We start from the raw sequence: 21,296 nt of genomic DNA, 5'->3' as shown, positions 1-21,296 counted from the left end.
TCAATGGCATGCTAGGTGGGTAAAGAGAAGAGGGCTGACAGAAAATGTATTCTTTTCTTTATTCCCATTCTTTATCATCATTGAACTCTGAGAACCCACATTTGGGATTCCAGTCCTTGGTTCTCCATATTTGGCTCTCCTAGTATCCCAATCTCTGCCTTCGGGGGCTAGAGACATCGTTCAAGGGTAGTAGATGGCAATGGTAGAGAGGCCTTTTGGTTAGTGTTAGTAGGAGATGTAGGCAGGAGTCATCAGGGCTTTAGATCAGAGATCATGGTGTTAAGGGTCTGTGGCTCCTGTGAAGTCAAGAACAGGCCAGAAATCAAGGATCCTTGTTGAAAAGCAAACATTTGAAAGCTAAGCAAGTAGGTTAGGAACTAACATGAGTAATTCTAATATAATGAATTTTGATGCCTGACATAGAGCACTTTATAGTTTACAAGCACTCTTACATTTGTTATTCCATTGGAGCTGTATAATTATGTAAGGCAGGTTGGGCAAGTTTTATTCTCTACAGATGAGAAAACTGAAGCCAGTCAGTGTCAGGGCCAGGATTCAAACCTGGGTGTCCTGGCTCCACACCAGTTGTTTTCTCCCTTCTCATGTTGGTACCGAGGAGAAAAATTCTCTTTATGAATTTTCTGCTGAGTCCGCACTGTTGCTGGGGTGGAGGCATCTGAGTGTACAGGTTCATGCAGTTTAAGCTGACTGAAGGCAGAAAAAGCTGCTGCTTGTGGACAGGATGAGAGGCTATGGGTGCAGGAAGGTCTTTTGTAGAGCTCCCAACAGCACACCTCACCTCGTCAGCACCACTTCTCTTTGGCCCTACAGGTGAGCACATGCAAAAAACAGTTCCTGGGGGAGTTGCTGCGTCAAAGCTTTGACTTCCTGAAGAGCCCTTGGCCCTTCCTAAGAGCAGCTGCAATCACTTTCATAGGTAAGATGGTCCCTCCTATCAATTCCTTCCCCTTCTCTTCAGCAGGGAAGCCCTCTTTGACTTTCTGCTTAAAGAGTTAAGCCAGAACCTGTTATGATGAAGCTGGTCACCTCCCTTCCTAGTTCTGACCTGATTAGAGAGGTTGTCCAGTGACCAGACCAAAATTCTGTTTTAGAGAGGCCTGGGGAAGAAGAGTGGGCTATGGGTCTTTGTGCTGGTTCTGTGTGCATCTGCCCACATTGTCTGCATGCTGCTTTGTGGGGAAGAGAACCATATACATTTGGAAGGGAAAAAAACTATTGTTTCCACTGAAACCCCATGGATTTTCCAAATATTTTTCTTTTAAACTACAATACAGCCTAAAATATTCAGATTGGCAAATAATCATAATCATAATCATAATCATAATCAATACCAGAACTTCCACTATTTGGATTTAACCACTGTCAACATCCTAGAATTTTTTTCTAGATATTTTTTTCTTAAAAATATACTTCTCTCTCTCCCTCTCTCTCTCATACGTACAGTACATGCATTTTTTGACAAATGCGAACTTGGGTACACTGTGTCCTGCTTCTCAAATACATGCAGTACATACCCTTCAACATTATTTTTAACGACTGCATAATATTAATTCTATTGTATAGATGGATTTATAAAACTAACCAGTCTTTATTTTTGAATATTGAGACTGTGTCATCTCTTGTTTTTATAAGCAGGGACACAGTGGTGAAATCTCTGCAAGTCATCATTATTTTGTTGAGATAAATTTTTTAACAAGTAGAGTCGCTGGGCCCAAAGGGTATGCAAAATTTTAAAGATTTTGGTTCATACTGCCAAACTGCCCTCTAAAAAGTTGAGCCATTTTCTGTTGTGAGTAGCCATTTCTCCAGACGTTTGTCAGTCCTGGGTAATATGTTTTAAAAATCATTACCAATTTTATAGGTGAAAAAGAGAAGCTTGTTGTTTTAGTATTTTTTATCAGCAGTGAGGTTAAATATTTTTTCTGTGTTTATTGCCAGTGCATATTTTATTTTTGCAAATTAATTGTTTTGTGCCCTTGTAGGAATCCCATGAAGTTTAACGTCCTTGGCTTATGTTCCATTTTTTACCTGCTGACAATATTTTGCAGGGTCACAGATGCTCTGAGGGTTGTTCTTTTATTAGGACACAGGACACTGACATCTAGGCAGCAAAGCACCTCTTAGACACTCCTAGCTAGATCTGGTTTACAAATTTCCTCGTTTACCACTGAGCCTGGAGAAAGGGATGGCCCAAAGGGCCAGGAATTCTGAAAGGACTTTACACCTGTTCTGTCTTTAGGATTAACAGCTAAGAAGATCAACATGAATAATATACATGAGGATGATGTGCAGCTGTTAAAGAATGGTGAGTCTGGGCCTTGTACCACGGTTCTAGGTTACAGAAGGGGCTGGGGCAAGATAGAAGAGAGGAAGGGGAAATTCCTTAAGGACGTTTCATTATTTTAAATAAAGTTTATTTTTACTATTGTAAATGTCACATATAAAAGTTTAAAACAGAGAGAAAAGGAAGAGAACAAATTATCCACTGTCATACTAATTAGATAAAAACACTGTGAACAAAAACATTACTGTTACTTAACATTTATCATGCGCTATAGGTGCTGTACTGCAGTGGCATTCAAGGCAGTCACAGTTCTTGCCCCCTAAAGGACTTGCAGTTTTGTGTTCTTTTTTTACTGCATTAAAGTATTTTAAAATTATTTTATATTTATAGAAAACAATACATGAATATTCCCTGCAAACAAAACAAAACAAAAGACATTATCTGTATATTAACACCAAAGTCTTGCTTTTCTCTCTTCCCTCGCCGGTTTGCTATATAGTCCTATATTCTTTTTGTGTGTGCACATAGAATAAATATATATGTTATATATTATGTATGTGTGATGTGTGTTATATGTGTTATATATAAACAGTTTCTGCAACTTGGTTTCCCCTCCCCCACTTAGTATTTTGGTATATACAGATCTATTGCATTCCTATAACACTTGATAGTTTAAAAGTTGTTTCCAATTTTTTGCTATTCAAACAATGCTAACATAAACACTCTTATATAGGCCTCCTTTTATACAGGGGTTAGTGTTGCTGCAGATTAGATATCAAAAAGTAGACTTTTATCATGCATATTGAACTTATCAGAGTTTAAAGTCAAACAACATTTTAACTATCCCTTTTGTGTTGACATAAATTCCAATCACCATTCCTCCCAATTTATAGGCTTTTGTTATCCAATATTTTAGTTCCTTTTTAACCCATAACTTAGATGCTATGATTAGTATTGTTATTCTATACAAACAGTTTAGATTTACACAATGTGCTACACGCACACCATTCCTTTTTATGTCTCTGACCATTTTTCTCCATCCTGAAGTAAACCTTGTCGAAGTTTCTTTAGTGCTGTTAGCTTGACAGTTTGTGCTCTTGGTTTTTGTTTGTTTGTAATGATTTCTTCTTACCTTCATTCTTGCAAGATAGTTTTACTAGTGACACAATTCTAGTCCAACAATTATTTTCTCTCAGCACTTTGAAATATTGTACTATTATTTTCTGGCCTTCTTTGTTGCTAATAAGAAGTCTACTGTTATTCTAATTTTTGTTCCTTTGTAGGTAGTCTGTACTTTTTCTATGGCTGTTTTAAGATTTTTCTTTTTGTTTTTAGTGTTCTTTAAAAGTATAGAGAATGGTGTAACAACCCCCAGGTACCCATAACCCAACTTCAACAAGCAGCAACTCATGGACACCTTGTTTTTTCTATTTCTCTAGCTATACTCTTTCCCTGCCAGAATTACTCCGGATCAAATCACAGACATCATATTATTTCATTTATAAAAACTTTACTATATATTTCTAAATGATACTATTTTTTAAAAGTAAAACATTTAAGAAATTTTAATGGACATGTTATGGAGTAGAATGCAAATTATGCATGACTTTTTAAGATAAAAGATGTTCCAAGAATTTGTGGAATATATGGGATTTGAGGTAACTCATTTAGGCTCCTAAGGCTACCAACTCATTCTCTTCTGCCTCTTAAGTTAGGGGCACTTCAGAGCAGCATTTTCTAGTCCTGATATACAACCATCCTAATTTCAGAGGTGGAATCATTTGTCCATGGTCACAGAAGAGAATTAATGGAAGAACCAGAACTAGAATTTCCAATTCAGGGATCTTTCTGCAAGTCCATTCTTCATTATTCTTTAATTTTACCAAAGCTCTGAAAAAGAGGTAGGGAATGGAGTTGGGGGTGTAGAGAAAGAGGAGCTGCTATTCCCAATGTCTATCAGAAGATAAATTTTACCTCACCGGTCAAAACCCTTTGCTCCCTCCAATCCCCGAACAGCCACGCCTAGGTTTTATATAGGATGTACTTCTGCTGGCTCCCTGCATTGCTCTCTATTGTTAGTTTCTCTCCCCTCCCCCACAGATTCAGAGTAAAACTTTTATTTCTCAAACGAATCTACAGATACAAAATCAAATCTAGTAGAATAGTGATATCGAATTAATAATAAATTTGTTAGAATGGAATTCACACCTTTCATTTAAGACTGTGGGGTGAAGTGCAGTCAGCAGTGACCCGTAGGAATAAGGACCTGCTTTGACTCAGGGAAAGTTGGAGAATCTGGTCCAGTGAGGACAGAAAATGAAGTTAGGAAGAGTCTCAGAAATCAAAACCCTGTAACAGTTCTTTTTAAGGCTCCACTGGTAGTAGTCATGTGCTTATTTATGCCAGGTCTGAGCCTTGTGTGGGACTCAGAACACAACAGCCCTTTTTCCTTCCCACTCGGTTGCTACTTTTGGGGTTTAGCATGCAGCCTGCTTGGAACCTCATCTCTGGTAGCTGATGATTTCAAGTATTCAGACTTGTTATGAAGCTCTCCGGGAGAGGCATCAGGCTGACATCACGTATTATACAACCCCTGGCTGACACATAAGACCTTTCACGGAGTGCTCTTCACTCTCAAATCTAGTAGAATGCATCCTTTGATAAGAGTTGAGATAAGAAACAAGTGCAGAATCCAAACTGAGGCATTCAGTTGCTCTCCTACCCACTTGGCCTCATTTGTTTAGTCACCATTTTGCAGTCTGGCAAAGTTTGCATGGTTTTGACAATTTTAAGACCTTAGATGCAACCACGGATTTCTTCAGAAGAACCGTTCCATGGCTCATGAAAGTTGAGCAGCTGATCACTTTCTTCTTCATACTCATCATTGCCAGGAAATGAAAAGACCAAGGTTTAAGTAAATTGGATAAAGCTAATCTTACTCTTGACCCAGCTCAAGTCCTTCCATTTTTCAGCAGGAGAATGTCAGCCTCTGACTCTAGGTAGCTTTCTTCCCATAGTTAAATTAGTTTCTTAATTATTGAAACCTACCATATACCATGTACTCTTCTAAGCACTGGGATACTGTAATGAACAAGAGTGATAACCCTGCCCTCATGCAGCTTATGTTCTAGTGGGGGAAGGAGGAATAAGTCTAGACGAGTACATAGATGTTAGATAAGCAGCCTGGAGACAGTGAAGCAAGGCAAGGGGGTATGAAGGGTCAGAGGGCGGGTTGGGTGCCGCTCTGAGTAGGGGCATTTAAGTAGAGGCTGCAGGAAATGAGAGAATGAATCATGTGACTATCTGAGGGAAGAGCACTTGGCATGTTCAAGGAAGAACAAGAAGGTCAATGCAATTGGCATGGAGTGAGCAAAAAAAAAAAGGACAGGCAGGAGGAGATGAGATCAGAGAACAGCAGGGGGCCAGAATCAAGCTGGCCTTTAGCCATGGTAAAGATTTAGGATTTTACTTTGAGTGGTGGTGGTGGTGGGGATGTGTCATTAAACACAGTTCTTACTTCCCTGAAGGGCCTGTGAGGGGTTTAGGGTGCTTGTGATAGATTATGGATAGTTCAATTCATTCTAGTATTAAATGGAAATGATTTTTGAATGATTTATTCTTTCTTATTTGCCATGCCAGTTTCCTTCCTTTGATGTAGAGATCACATGAAGAGAATGTTTGCTTTTACAGCTCCTATGTCTCAGCCCTTTGGCATTTAAAAGTGTTATGAGTATATATGAATGTCCTGACATGAATGCCACAGGTTTGCTGTTGTTGCTGTTCTAGTGTTGCAGATACCTGTCCTCAGGGGTTTGCCTTCTAGCTTGAGCTCAGTTAGAGTTTCTAGGTGCCTCTTTGAGGTAATATTTTGGATTTGCTGCTTTTGAGATAATAGTGAAATCATACCTCAGAGGAAATGCCTGGCAGACAACTGGAGATGGACAAGTCTTTGTTTACTTTATAGTTTATTCACAGCTCTTTATCTAGAGAGTAAAGTGATTAATGACCTCTAAGTGTCCTTTCGTTCCTCAAAGTCAGTAGTATAATGAAAAACACAAACTCCAGCATCAGACAGACCAATTTCAAATACTAGATCTCTTGATAATGAGTCATGTGAAGTTGGGCAAGTTACTGTGTCTCTTACTTCAGTTTCTCCACCTGCATCATGAGGATGATAGTGCTGATCTTAAATAGTTTTTAAGTACTGAATACAAAGGATGGAAATCCCTGAGCTTTGCAGGACACAAAGATGTCCCATAAAACATTTGTGCTGAATTGATTTAGGTTTCTGGGCTAGGGCAGCATATGGTATTGAGAGTGGCAGGTAGGGAGTATATACTTTTAGCTATGGACAAGAAAAAATTGATTTATTTGTTGCTTCACAGAGAATAGCCAAGCTACCTCCAGAATATTAATGACTAAGGTAGCAGCATCTGTCCCCTGAGAGCTCAAACCCTGGCTTCGGTTCTGTCCCTGACATTTTATATTTCTGCTGTCTTCTTGATTTTACAACTAAGGTCTCAACTGTGTAACAGACCCCTATTTTCAGCCACCACTAGAGATATTTCAGAGAAAGTCTATCCAGAATAGAAATCTTAGACTCCTCAGTATACCAGAGAATCCACCTTGCCTTCCTCATTCCACCCAGTCTCCAAGAAAGACTGCCTATATCACCTAGACAAGAACTTTTTCCCAAGGAAAGTAATTCTAATTATGCTTCCGACCATAGCTATTACCTAACAATCCTTGTGGTCAAGAAGGGGTTCTTCAAAGGATTCTATCTTTTCTCAGCTTAAGCCCAGCTCTTTCTTTCTGTTCTAAATATAAATGAGATCAACATGAAGCTGTGGACTTTGATGGGTTTGAGGTCCTTTTAGTTTTGTTGAGCCTAGATTCTTCCTGTCCTCTTTATCTTTTACACTAAGCCATTTCCTCTCTCCTTCCCTTCTATTCCCACTTCCATTTCCTAACTGGACCACTTTAACAACCCCCAACACTCTCTTCTTCTTTCTATACTACTCTCCATGCAGCAGCCAGATTATCTTTGAAACATGTACACTGGGTCATGTCACCACCTTACTTAAAACCCTACAGTGGCTTTCCACTGCTCTTTGGGTCAAAGTCTGGTCCCTTACCTGCAGACACAGGGCCTTGACAGATAGGGCTTTTGACTTCTCTCTACCCTTAGCCTGCATCATTTCCCTTTCTCCAGAAGGGGTGGCCATGCTGGCTACTTTCTGCATTGAGAATAGACCCCTGCCTCCCACTGGGAGTTCTGCTCTTGTTCTTCATGGGGCTGGCTTGGAAGCTGGCTCTTGTTCTTTGGATTTTAGCTCGAATGCCATCTTAAAGAGGAGTCTTCTGACTGACCTATCTAAAGAGTCCTTCTCAGTTACATACTCTCATTACTCCATTACATTTCCTTGTTTGTACTTAATTTATATTTACTTGTTTATTTGGTCTTTCCTCCACTAGAAGGTTAAGTTCTTCACTGTGGGGAATCTGCCTTTCTTACTCACCACTGTATCCGCAGCATATAGTACAGTGCCTGATAAGAGTAAGTCTCAATAAATAGTTGTTGAGTGAATTAATGGTTATTGTTTATAAAAGTGAAAAATTGCAAACAACCTAACTATTCACAATAGGAGGTTCATCAAAGAAATTATGGTAGAATCATATGATTGGGTATTATGTTGTATGGAGGAATATCTTATAAGAAAAAAATGTTAATCCTGTTTTTGTTAAAAAATGTGTTTATATTTGGTATTCAAAGAATACTGCAAGGATAAGTATGACAATATTAACACCTCTAGGGGGTGAGTGATTTTTCTTCCTTTCTTTTTAAAAAACAATTTGTATTTAAGCATTTTTCTACAATAAGACAATATTACTTTTACAATGACAAAAAGTATTCTAAAGTTATGTTACAACCTGACATGTGGGATGGAAAATAATGGGGTTTGGGTAGACAGTCCTCGGAGATTGAGAATCTGAGTTGACCTCCTTTCTGGTTTCAGCTCTTGAAAGTCTGAGGAATGATCCTGTGGAATCTATCCAGTCTTTGGTCAATACCACCCTGACAAATATTGACAAATATGTTAAAGCTGGGCTTGTCCCTACTTCCAAGATGAGCCGGCTGAGCATTAACCTCTTCAAAGTCTCTGGCATGAAAGCCTCAGAAAAAAAGAAGCGACTATTTAAAACTGTCAGACGGGAAAGAGATGATGAGGACAGTCAGAAAAACAAAGTCTGGAATTGGCTCCAGACTCTAAATTCATTGCGCAGTTGGCGCAGTGGGAGGGTGAAAATTACTCCACTTATAGTAGGCGATTTACAGACGACATCAACAGGGTCACAAGCACCAAATTCTAAAAGTCCCTCTGAAGAAACTGAGCCAGTCCAAAAAAAAGTTGCTCCTGAGTCACTCACTGTGAACATTTAGAACTGGGGTTGAAGCCTTTTCCAATTGTTTTTCTAAATGTCCGTGCTTCGCTCCCACCTTTTGTCCAACTGGATGGGCTACTTTGGATTAAGCCCAAGGAGGCAATTTTGATCTTGGAGGATACAGTATGTTTCTAATCCTTTATCTCCCTAGGCTATTGTTGGCTATCAGCATATATATTTGTCAATAAAACTTCTTTTCTCATCCTAAAACAAGATGGCTCCATCCTAGTTTAGGGGATTAAGGATAAACCCGAGTGACAGCCACAGCCATGGCTCTGGAAGCATTTCCTCTACACTTCAGATAAATTTTCAAATGACAAAAGGGGGGAATAGGGTGGTAGAACCACACAATAACCAGTTTTCAATCTTTTTCCCCCATCTCTACACAGGTTGTATAAAATTCACATACCTGACACATTTCTGTGGTTCTATTCAGATTTAAGTTTAGAGCATAAAAAGGTAGGCTTCGGGTTACATACAGTGGAACAGCAATAACTCCAACCCTATCTCTCTCACTCAAGAAAGCACACCCGATTGTCATGGAGCGACGTTTTTGTTGAAATAACTTCGAGTCCGTTCTAACTTATTTTTAAAAATCATTTAAAACTTAGATTTGAATCCTTGCTCCCTCTACCACATAATAGTTATTACTGGCTAGTTCTTTATACTACATTAGAGCTTTGGGCTTCATTTCCTTGTGCCTGATTTTTTATCTACAAAATAGTATTTATAATACTGCCTGTGGTATTGTCCTCCAATATCCATTTGCTCCTTTTTTTCCAACTGCGCATTTGTTTGCCTAGAATAAAAAAATGTTTCCCATCCTCCCTCGCAAGTAGGCATGGCTATATAGTTAAGTTCTGACCAAGAGGGTGTGAGGAAAAGTGGCATGTGCAATATCCAAGAAGTGTCCTTAAAGAAGAGGGGCTCAACCACTGTGGTCCTTCCTGTCTTCCTGGTAAATAGGATGCACACAGGATGGCGGAACTAAACATCTATCTTGAGCCATAAGGATCAAGTGATGTATTGAAGATGTCAGAGAAAAAAGATAGAATCTAGAACAGTAATGAGAATAGAGCTGTTTACCAGTTTGGTTAGCTTACCTTGAGATTTTATTTATCTGGGAAGTGGGGTAGAGAGAAATTTTTCTCTCTTTTATCCACTGTTGAATTTTCTGTCACTGCCAAACCCAATTCTGATGGATTTACTTAATCTTTCGACAATACTATAAGAATTAAAGGAGATAATATAAAGTGCTTAGCAGTTTGTCTGGCATGAAGTAAGAAGGCAATAGTTTTTGTCCCCAAAGTCATGAAACATTTAGGCTATTGAAACTTGGCTCTGAGAACTTTGAAAGATGTGGAAAGACCAGAGAACTAGTTCCCACTTTGGTCAAATTGACTAATTTTTACTTCTAGCAGTGATCAGAATGGTTTTGCTTCTAAATTTTATAAAATTTTTGGATACAATCTTTATGAAACTAGGTTTCCTCATATTTAAAAACTAGAATAAACTTACTTTATAGGCTTTATAGAATTAAATAAATAAAATAGTGCCATATACTTGGTTTATAATAAGTGCTTAATAAATGCCTATAGGTATTACCCAGGTGTGATCGTTAATTTTATGTGTCAACTTGGGTGGGCCATGATACCCAGATATTTTGTCAAACATTATTACAACTGTTTCTGTGAGGTTTTGTTTGAATGAGATTAACATTTAATTCAATGGACTTTGAGTCGAGCAAGCAGATTGTTCTCCATAATTTGAGGGGCCTCACCGAATCAGATGAAGGCCTTAACAGAACAAAGACTGATCTCTCCAGAGCAAGAGGAGATTCTGTCAGCAGACAGCTTTTGTACTTGAACTGCCAGTCTGCCCCATCAGACTCTGGACTCACCAAGCCCCCATAATTATATGAGCCAATTTCTTAAAATAAATTTCTCTGTGTAGGTATAGCTATAGATAAAGATATAGATATAGAGATATCTCCTGTTGGTTCTCTTTCTCGGGAGAACCCTGATTAATAATATAATGTCCTCAAGTTCATCCACGTTGTAGTGTCAGATCCTTCCATTTTAAGGCTGAATAACATTCCACTCTTTGTAGGTACCATGTTACCTCTAGCACATCAATGACTAAGGTAGTAACATCTTCAGAAATTTTACCACTTACCAGTTGTTTAATTCTTTGACTCAAGGGTGATTAAATCGTATATCTAGCTCCTACCTCTTTCTTGAACTCTAGTCCCCCATTTTCAAACACCACTGCATGGAGACAGTGAAAACCTGAAAATTCAGTTTGATTAATTTGGGCTATTATGTGAGAAAACAGAATATATTCCATGCTCATTAGAGTGTGGCTTAATAAGCAAAAGTAGTATATATATCTAGATATATGCTGGACATAGTAATTGAAGAAACTACGATTCAGAGAAATGAGTATTATTTGGTGCATCTTGTACTGTTCCAGGGACAGACACATGGGGTCTTGGGGATAGGAGCGACTGGTCTCTAGAAAGGTGTTTTCTCTTTTAGGACAAGTGTATTTCATGGGACTTTCCCAGTATCTAGGTCATATGTCTCACTCTATGTTTTCCTTGTTCTGAGTCTATGCTTACCAAGCAATCTTCCAATTCACACAGGCTTCCCAAATAGAGAGAAATCAGCTTATGCTCACTAGAAATTGATCCTTTATAATAAATGCACATCCACTGGCAAATATAAATTTAGTGATCATGCATTTGTAGTGAGCCTTATACTCTCTGAGTTTACTAAGATAATTTAGCTTCTGGACTGGTGCTCAGTTAATATTTATTAAATGAATGAATGCCTAGGCTAGGCTACACCCTGGAATAAGATGCCTTTGAGAGGTTCTAGGCCAGGCCTGTAACATAAATGATCCCCTCCCCCAACAAATACACTAATGTGTACCCCATCAAACTGCATAAATTTACATATCTTAAACACAGGATATTCATATTCCTCCTCAAAATGCACTATCACTCCTGACCTCCTTATTTCTGCTCTTCCAATTGCCAAAGGCCTAAATCTCAAAATCTGACTCACAGTTAGTCAGGACCTGACTTTATTTATTATTAGATTTTATTTATTTATTGTTAGATTTATATTACGGCTATTTCTAAGGGTGATTTAAGGAAACTTAAAAGCATAGGGACACTGAAACTAAACCCTGTTAATATTAGTAATAGCTAACCTTTTTAAAGCTTTTATAATATGGCATGTAAGGTGCTAATATCTTTATATTACTAAGATGATCCCTTTTATCTCACAAGAATCCTATAGAAGAGGTCTTGTTGTTATCCCTTTTTTTATAACTGAGAAAACTGAGGCTCAGATGGTTTAAACAACCTGCCAAGGTAACCCAACTAGTTAATAGTGGAGTAGGGATCTGAATCCAGACAGTCTGACTTTACTAGAACATGTACTTAAAAGTAGCAAGAAGTAATAGGAACAGAAAAAAAATATCAAAAACTGCTGGCTGATGAAAAACTAAAAGAATGCACAACATTTAGCTCTGAGATTACCAGCAGCAAAGGCAAAGAGGATACATAACAGGTTTAAATAGCTCTCACTGTCAAGCTATAGAAACTATATTTGTACATTATTAGACATTTTTTTCTCCTTGTCCTCAAGTTTTGAAAAGATTTTATAAAGAAGAGCTTTGAGTTAATTCAATAAATGGCGTCATATAAGCTGTTTAATAAATGCAGAGGTGGTCCACATAGGGCTAGCTTCTGATTTAACTTTTGGGACAAAGACAAGGGTCTTACGTTAGGGGTGTTAATCTCAATATAAACCTTGACAACAGAGGGACAGGATCTGGGTTTACAGCCTAGTGTTAACTATCTCCATCTTCTCCCTCTCCATTGCCACTCAAGGTAGAAGTCTCTGTTGCATTATCCGGTTTCCTATAAAACCTCGCTTGCTTCTGGTCTCCCTCCTCCAAACCATGCTTCATATTGCTTCCAGCATGATATTTTCAAGACATTGCTTTTGCAATTTCACTCTTCTGTTCAAAAACATTTCAGTGGCATGCAAATTGCTTACAGTATGAAGTCTAAACTTATTAGCTTGCTCTTTAGTCTTCTACAACCAGATTCTGTGTCTTATCACCTATTCCTCTGATGGTGCTTCTTAAATTAGAGGATTCACACCCTAAGAATGTGTATGTGTAGAGGGAAAAAGCTAGTGTTACTTTAAAACATTTTTTTTTTTTGCTAAAACAAATAGTTGTTATAGAACAGAATGCAACATTTACATGAATTTGAAAGTTAACACTGAAGCATCAGAGACTTTTTCAGGATCTTGGTGGGTCACAATTTTTTAAAATTAATTAATTAATTATTTTATGGTGACATTGGTTAACAAGAACCAGTAAGTTTCAGCTATGCATTTAAACAGTAAGGCATATATATATTTACATTGTGTGTTCACTTCCCATAGTTAGACTTCTTTCTGTCACCACGTATTTGACCCCTTTTTACCCCATCTACCTCCCACCTCCCTCCTTCCTCCCACCCTCTGGTAACCACTAGTCTATTGTCCATGTTTATGAATCTCTGTTTGTTGGTCCTGTTCGTTTGTTGCTTTTAGGTTGATATTCCACATATAAGTGATATCATGTGATTTTCAGCTTTTTCTGTCTGGCTTATTTCGCTTAGCATGATTATTTCAAGGTCATCCATGTTCTTGCAATGGCAGTATTTCATCTCTTCTTATGGCTGAGTAATATTCCATTGTATTTATGTACCACAGCTTCTTTATCCAATCACCTATCATAGGACACTTTGGTTGCTTCCATGTCCTGGCCACTGTGAATAATGCTGCTGTGAACAACAGTGTACAAATATCTTTTTGGATATGAGTTTTCAAGTCTTTGGGGTAAATACCCAGTAGAGGGATTGATGGATGGTGGGCTACATTCTAACACCCTAAAGAGTGTTAGTTCCTTGAGTTCTCCAAATGACATCACTCAATAGTAGTTGGAAGTATTGACAAAAAACTGACTCTGGAATCACCTTTGGTAAATTCCCACTCTCAAGATTTTACATAGCTTGTAACACTGGCTGTTCTCTGTGAAAGCCTTTACTTTGCATCCCAGAAACTGTCCCTAACATTTCTTGATCCTGCTGAGGAGTCACCCAATTAACAATGTTATTCTAGAAGTGCACTTGGCATAAAATGCCCCCAATTTTCATTTCATCGAACCATACTATGATATTAAGATAATAAATATATTGTCTTTTATTTTGCTTTCTGAGGTTTCAGTTACCTATGGTCAACCATGATCTGAAAATAGTAAATGGAAAATTCCAGAAATAAACAATTCATAAGTTTTAAATTGCATGCCATTCTGAGTAGTGTGATGAAATCTCACGCTGTCCCACTCAGTCCCTAGAATGTGAATCATCCTTTTGACCAGCACATCCACCCTGTATTCACTCCATGTTAGTCACTTAGCAATTGTTGTGGTTACCAACCTAAGGATGGGGACTCATTACCAGGGGAATTAACCAAGCGATTAGAGGGTGAGAACTTTCGGTCTTACTCAAAGACCTCCTGGGAGAGCGGAGGGGCTGAAGATTGAGTTCAATCACCAATGACCAATGATTTAATCAATTATGCCTATGTCATTAAGCCTCCATAAAAACCCAAAAGGGCTAGCTTTGGGGAGCTTCCAGGTTGATGAATACTTGGAGGTGCTGAGAGAATGGTGTTCCCAGAGGGTGTGGAAGCTCTGCAACTTTTTCCACATACCTTGCCCCATGTATCTCTTTCCTCTGGCTGTTCCTGAGTTATTGCTTTTAAAAATAAACTGGTAATCGAGCTGGTCAAGATGGCATAGAAGGTAGACAATGTGCTTACCTCCTCTCATGACCGTATCAAAATTATGAGGAAATTACAGAACCACCACCATTGGGAGTTGCCTGAGGTCTGGATGAACAGAAGTCCTACAATAGGGGACATACATAAGAGGTCACGTTGAGACTGGTAGGAAGGGTGGAGATTAGATAAAGAGCTTCCTGGAGAAGAAAAAGCTAAAGGAGTTCATCATCGCCAAGCCAGTATTACAGGAATAATACAATGACGATAATTACATATCTACCAACAATTGCTTTAAGTATAAGTAGATTAGATGCTGCAATCAAAAGAAAAGGTTGCTAAATGGATAAGGAAATGAGACCCTTACATATGCTGCCTAGGAGAGACTCATTTCAGATTGAAAGACACACAGACTGAAAGTAAAAGGATGGATAAAGATGTTTCATAAAAGTAGAAACAAACAAAAAAATCTAGGGTAGCAATACTTATATCAGACAAAATAGACTTTAAAACAAAGGCTATAACAAGAGACAAGGATCCAGTAATCCCACTTTTGGGTATTTATCCAAAGAAACCCAAAATGCTACTTTAAAGGGACATGTGCATCCATCCATATGTTTACTGTAGCATTTTTTACAACAGCTAAGATACGGAAGCAACCTGGGTGTCCAACAATGGATGAATAGATAAAGAAGAGATGGTACACATATACAATGGAATATTACTCAGCCATAAAAATAAATAATAAAAGAATGAAATCTTGCCATGCCATCTGCAGCACCAGGAGCTGTAGGAGTAAAAAATAAAAATATAAGGGATTTAAGCTGACAAAGACCATGCAATCTGTGAGGTCGACCAAAGTTTGCCTCACCTAAAAAATAAAAATATAGGACAGAAAAACACTCTCGCTGACAAAGGTAAACAGTTAAAGTACTGGATCAACCAACTATAAAGCTAGTAAAAGGTTAAAAGGCAAAAGTAGGAAGATTATGTGTAATTACAATAAATTAAGGGATACATACAAATACATACACACGAGAAGCAAAAAATTATGGCAAAACATAAATGTAGAGAATGAGTAAAAAATTGTAGTGATTTTAGTATGTGTTTGAACTTAAGCAACCATCAACTTAAAATAGACTGGTATAAACATAACTTGGTATAGTACATGATAGACACAAACCAAAAATCTATAACAGATATACAAGAAATAGAGAAGAATCCAAACATGATGCTGTAGAAAGTCATCAACATACAAGAGAGCAAGATAAAGAAAGGTACAGAGAAAAAAATAATCAGAAAACAATAAAATGGCAACAACTACATATCTATCAATAATTACTTTAAATGTAAATGGAATAAAGGCTCCAATGAAAAGAGATAGAGTGGCTGCATGGATAAAAAACAAGAGCCATACACATGCTCCCTACAAGAGACCCACTTCAGATTGAAAAAAATACAGGGATGGAAAAAGATAATTCGTGCAAGTGGAAATTTAAAAAATGGGGTAGCAAATCTTACATCAGACAAAATAGATTTAAAAACAAGGGCTGAAAGAGACAACCATCCAAATGCCAAAATATATTTTCAAGCAATGCCTCCGATAAGGGCCTAATATCCAAAATATTCAAAGAACTCATATGACTCAATAACAACAAAAAAAACAAATGATCCAATCAAAAAATGGGCAGAGGACCTGAACAGACACTTCTCCCTAGAGGACATACAAATGGCCAACAAATATATGAAAAGAGGCTCAACATCGCTAGCTATTAGGGAAAGGCAAATCAAAACCACAATGAAATACCATCTCACATCTGTTAGAATAGCTATAATCAACAGGACAAGTAATATTAAATGTTGGAGAGGATGCAGATAAAAAGGAACCCTCATACACTGCTGGTGGGACTGCCAATTGGTACAGCCACTATGGAAAACAATAGGGAGGGTCCTCAAAAAACTAAGAATTGATCTACCATATGATCTAGCAATCCCTCTACTGCCTATTTACCCCAAAGACTTGAAAACTCATATCCGAAAAGATATTTGCACACTGATATTCATAGCAGCATTATTCACAGTGGCCAGGACATGGAAGCAACCAAAGTGTCCTATGATAGGTGATTGGATAAAGAAGCTGTGGTACATAAATACAATGGAATATTATTACTCAGCCATAAGAAGAGATGAAATACTGCCATTTGCGACAACATGGATGGACCTTGAAGTAATCATGCTAAGCAAAATAAGCCAGACAGAAAAAGCTGAAAATCACATGATATCACTTATATGTGGGATATCAACTTAAAAGCAACAAATGAACAGGACAAACAAACAGAGACTCAAGAGACTCATGGACATGGCCAATGGACTAGTGGTAACCAGAGGGTAGGGGAAAGGGGAGGGGAGAGGTAGATGGGGAGAAAAATTTAAATCATTTATTCAATTAAAAATAAATAAATAAAACAAAAAAAAGAAAAAAGAAAACAAGAGATGTAACAAGGGACAAAAAAGGGCATTTCATAAAAATAAAGGGATCAATCCAACAAGAGAACATAACTTTCGTAAACATCTATACACCCAATGTAGGAGCACCTAAATACATAAAGCAAATATTAGTAGACATAAAGGGTGATATTGACAGTAATACAGTAATAATAGAGGACTTTAACACTCCATTGAAATAAAAGATAGATCATCCAGATAAAAAAAAATCAACAAGGAAATGGCAACTTTAAATGACACATTAGACCAGATGGACTTATTTGCCATTTTTAGGACACACATTATTTAGGACATCCAGAATATATATTATTTTCAAGCACACACATAGAACATTTTCCAGGATAGACTATATAGCAGGTCACAAACCAAGTCACAATAAATCTGAGAAGACTGAAATCATATTAAGCATCTTCTCCAATCACAATGGGATGAAACTAGAAATCAAATACAAGAAGAAAACTGAAAAACACACACACACATAGGGAGGCTAAATAACATTCTACTAAACAATGAGGTCAAGGAAGAAATCAAGAGACTGAGACAAATGAAAATGAAAACAAAATGAATGCCAAATCGATGGGACATAGCCAAAGAAGTTCTAAGAGGGAAATTCATGGCAATACAAGCCTACCTCAAGAAACAAGAAAAATCTCAATCTAACCTTTCACCTAAAGACCTAGAAAAAGAATAACAAACAAAACCCAAAGTGAGAAGGAAGGGAATAATAAAAACAAGACCATAAATGATGAAATAGAGTCTAGAAAAACAATCGAAAATATCGATGAAACCAAGAGCTCATTCTTTGAAAAGATAAACAAAATTGATAAACCGTTAGCCATACTAATGAAAAGAGAAAAAAAGAGAGGGCCCAAATAAATAAAATCAGAAATGAAAGAGAAGTGATAGCCAACATCATGGAAATACTAAAAATTTAAGGAAATACTATGAACTATTATATACTAACAAATTGGACAACCTAGAAACAATGTATAAATTCCTAGAAATATACAATCTTCCAAGGCTGGATCAAGAAGAAACAATTTCTGAACAGACCTAAAACTACTAACAAAACTGAATTGGTAATAAAAAACGTTCCAATGTACAAAGGCCATAGAACAGATGGCTGCACAGGTGAATTTTACCAAACAGTCAAAGAATTAATACCTATCCTCAAACTATTCTAAAAATAAGAGAAGTCTCTCAAACTCATATTACGAGGCCAGTATTACCCTGATACCAAAACCAGACAAAGACGCTACAAAAAAAAAAAAATTATAGGCCAATGTCCCTGATGACTATAGATGCAAAATCTTCAACAAAATATTAGCAAACAGAATTCAGCAATGCAGTAAAAAGATCATACACCATGATCAAGTAGAATTTATTCCCAGGATGCCATGCTGGTTCAATATCTGCAAATTAATTAATGTGATACACATAAATAAAATGAAGGATAAAAATCATATGGTCATTATCAATAGATGCAGAAAAAGTGTTTGACAAAATCCAGCATCCATTTATGATAAAAACTCTCAGCAAAGTGGGAATAGAGGGAACACACCTCAACATAATAAAGGACATATATCACAAACCCACAGTTAACATCGCACTTAATGGTGAAAAGGTAAAATCTTTTTAAGATTGAGAACAAGACAAAGATGTCCACTTTCATCACTTTTATTCAGCATAGTATTGGAAGTCCTAGTCACAGCAATCACATAACAGAATGAAATAAAAGGCATCCAAATTAGAAAGGGAGAAGTAAAGCCATCATTATTTGCAGATGACATGTGATACTATATATATAGAACCCTAAAGAGTCCCCTAAAAAAACTATTAGAATGGATAAATGAATTCAGTAAAATAGCAGAATATAAAATTAATATTTGGAAATCAGTTGCATTTTTATACACCAATAATGAACTATCAGAAATAGAAATTAAGAAAACCATCTCATTTACAATCGCATCAAAAAATAAAATAAGATACCTAGGAACAAATTTAACCAAGGTAAAAGACCTTGGTTAAATTTAACCTTAGTAAATGGAAGCGTATACCAAGTGTATATATACATTGTGATTGTATATATATATATGTATATATATATACATATGTATACATATGTATATGTATATATATACACACACATATATATACATGTGTGTGTGTGTGTGTGTGTATACACCAAGCAAATATATATATATTTTGGATATGTCTCCTCGGACAAAGGAAACAAAAAAAAAAATTAAAAAATGGGACTACATCAAACTGAAAAGTTTTGCACGGCGAAGGAAACCATCGACAAGAAGAAAAGACAACCAACTTAATGGGAGAAGATAATTGCCAATGACACATACGATAAGGGATTTATGTTCAAAATATATAGGGAACTCATGCAGCTTAACATCAAAAGAATAAACAATCCAATTTTAAAAATGGGTAGAGGGGCTGAATAGACATTTCTCCAAAGAGGCCAAGAGGCATATGAAAAAATGCTCAACATTACTGATTATCAGGGAAATACAAATTAAAATCACTTCACATCCAACAATCAAACAAAAACTATTGGCAAAGATGTGAAGGGAATCCTTATGCACTGTTGGTAGGATTGTACATTAGTGCAGCTACTATGGAAAACATAATGGATGTTCCTCAAATAATTAAAAGTAGAACTACTATATGACCTAGCAATTCCACTTATGAGTTTTTATCTGAAGAAATCCAAAACATTAATTGAAAAAGATATATGCAGCTCTATGTTCATTGCAGCATTATTTACAATAGCTAAGATAAGCAACAAAGTGTCTGATAGACGAATGGATAAAGAAGAATCGGTAGTATATACAATGGAGTATTACTCAGCCATTAAAAACCCCAAATCTTGTCATTTGCAACAACATGCATGAACCTAGAGAATATTATGCTGAGTGAAATAAGTCAGGTAAAGAAAGACAAATACCATATAATTTCACTTATATGTGGAATCTAAAAAAACTAAATGAACAAACAAAACAGAGAAACAGAACAAATTGACGGTTGCCATATGGGAGGGGCGTTGGGGGATGGGTGACAAAGGGGAAAGGATTAAGAAGTACAAATTTATAAAACGTCACGGTGATGTAAAATACACCATAGGGAAAGTCAATATAAAATCCATGTAGAGTTTCAGCTGGGTACTAGACTTAGGAGTGATCACTTTGTAAGATGTTTATATAATGAGAATTATGGAACCATCTAATCAGTATGTTGTACATCTTAAAACATAATATTGTATGTCAACTGTAATTTTTTTTAAAAAAGGATGTTAAAGATCCTGCACAACCTGGTTGAGTTGGCTAGGTCAGGTACTGTCCATTTTAAAGGGAAAATAAAAGGTTTACATATATTAAGGCCTGCCAACATTCAGGGAACCACATTCAGGTTTTTAAATTCTCAGCTATAGCATTTTGGCCCTCAGTTTTACGTTAAATTATCAGCCAATTTTATCAAGCCAAGCAACTGTCCAGTGCTTAGTATATATGGCACCAACTGGCAGCCAATCAAACATCCTGCACCCAGCAGGTGGGCACAGGCAGGCCCGCATTAAGTTCAGAGGCTGTGGTCAGTATTTCTGACCACAGGCTCCGAGGGTCCATCCTGTTCAGTATTCCCAGGACCAGAAAAGATGTTCGACTGAGATCCCGCCGCAAAAGCGCAATGATGCAAAAAGGTAGGCCACGCCCCCTACCCCCACTGTGTGCATACGCGCAGTGGCGCAAAAAGAGAAAATACACGCCCCTCTCAGTTCCCGCGGAGCACGCGCAGTGGCGCGGGGGCGTGGCAGCGCGCACGCTCCTCCTAGGATTGGTATCCCGCGTACCTCCGATTTCAAATTCATCATACCTCACCGGCAGCGAAGCTGTCCAGCCGACGAAGACGGTGAACGCGGTTCCGCTTGGTGACAGCTGAGGACACGGAGAAGCGAGACGAGAAAGGGCAAACTCTGGTGTACGCAAGAATGGTGAACGGGCACTGCGGAGTGGGAGCGGGAGAAACCTTCCGGATATAGGGGCGGGGCTGATGGGTGATTGACAAACAAGAAACCAATGTGCGAGGGAAGGGAAAGCCAATGAGGCCGGGCCGTGCAGTTGAACTGGAGTGGTGTTCTGGAATAATAGCTAATACGCACCAGGAACTTCACATTTACGCTGGAGTGC

At 37.6% G+C, this 21,296-nt stretch overlaps 2 protein-coding genes and 1 long non-coding RNA gene across 5 annotated transcripts in view; 2 read left to right on the top strand and 1 right to left on the bottom strand.

Moving 5' to 3' along the window:
• Positions 1–8,771, top strand: part of LOC107509830 (maestro heat-like repeat-containing protein family member 7) — a 50,068-nt gene extending 41,297 nt beyond the window's left edge. For both annotated transcript variants that reach the window (XM_016142675.2, XM_036237845.1), the window contains 3 exons: positions 832–937; positions 2,261–2,326; positions 8,323–8,771. In XM_016142675.2, the coding sequence (XP_015998161.2) occupies positions 832–937; positions 2,261–2,326; positions 8,323–8,747 (597 nt within the window). In that variant the 3' untranslated portion in view covers positions 8,748–8,771. The remainder of the gene's footprint in view (positions 1–831; positions 938–2,260; positions 2,327–8,322) is intronic.
• On the bottom strand, positions 46–21,196 carry LOC118613839. The gene is made up of 2 exons (XR_004955956.1): positions 20,983–21,196; positions 46–296 (listed from the first exon to the last, which is right to left on the bottom strand). It is a non-coding gene; the product is annotated as an uncharacterized LOC118613839 (long non-coding RNA).
• DDX11 (DEAD/H-box helicase 11) overlaps positions 20,954–21,296 on the top strand; it is a 37,244-nt gene continuing 36,901 nt past the window's right edge. For both annotated transcript variants that reach the window (XM_016142697.2, XM_016142688.2), the window contains exon 1: positions 20,954–21,087. The gene's annotated coding sequence lies outside the window, so the exon portion shown is untranslated. The remainder of the gene's footprint in view (positions 21,088–21,296) is intronic.

The sequence above is a fragment of the Rousettus aegyptiacus genome, unplaced genomic scaffold, assembly GCF_014176215.1.
Source record: "Rousettus aegyptiacus isolate mRouAeg1 unplaced genomic scaffold, mRouAeg1.p scaffold_m13_p_2, whole genome shotgun sequence".
Lineage (NCBI taxonomy): Eukaryota > Metazoa > Chordata > Mammalia > Chiroptera > Pteropodidae > Rousettus > Rousettus aegyptiacus.
This window is presented reverse-complemented; position numbering and strand designations above follow the sequence as displayed.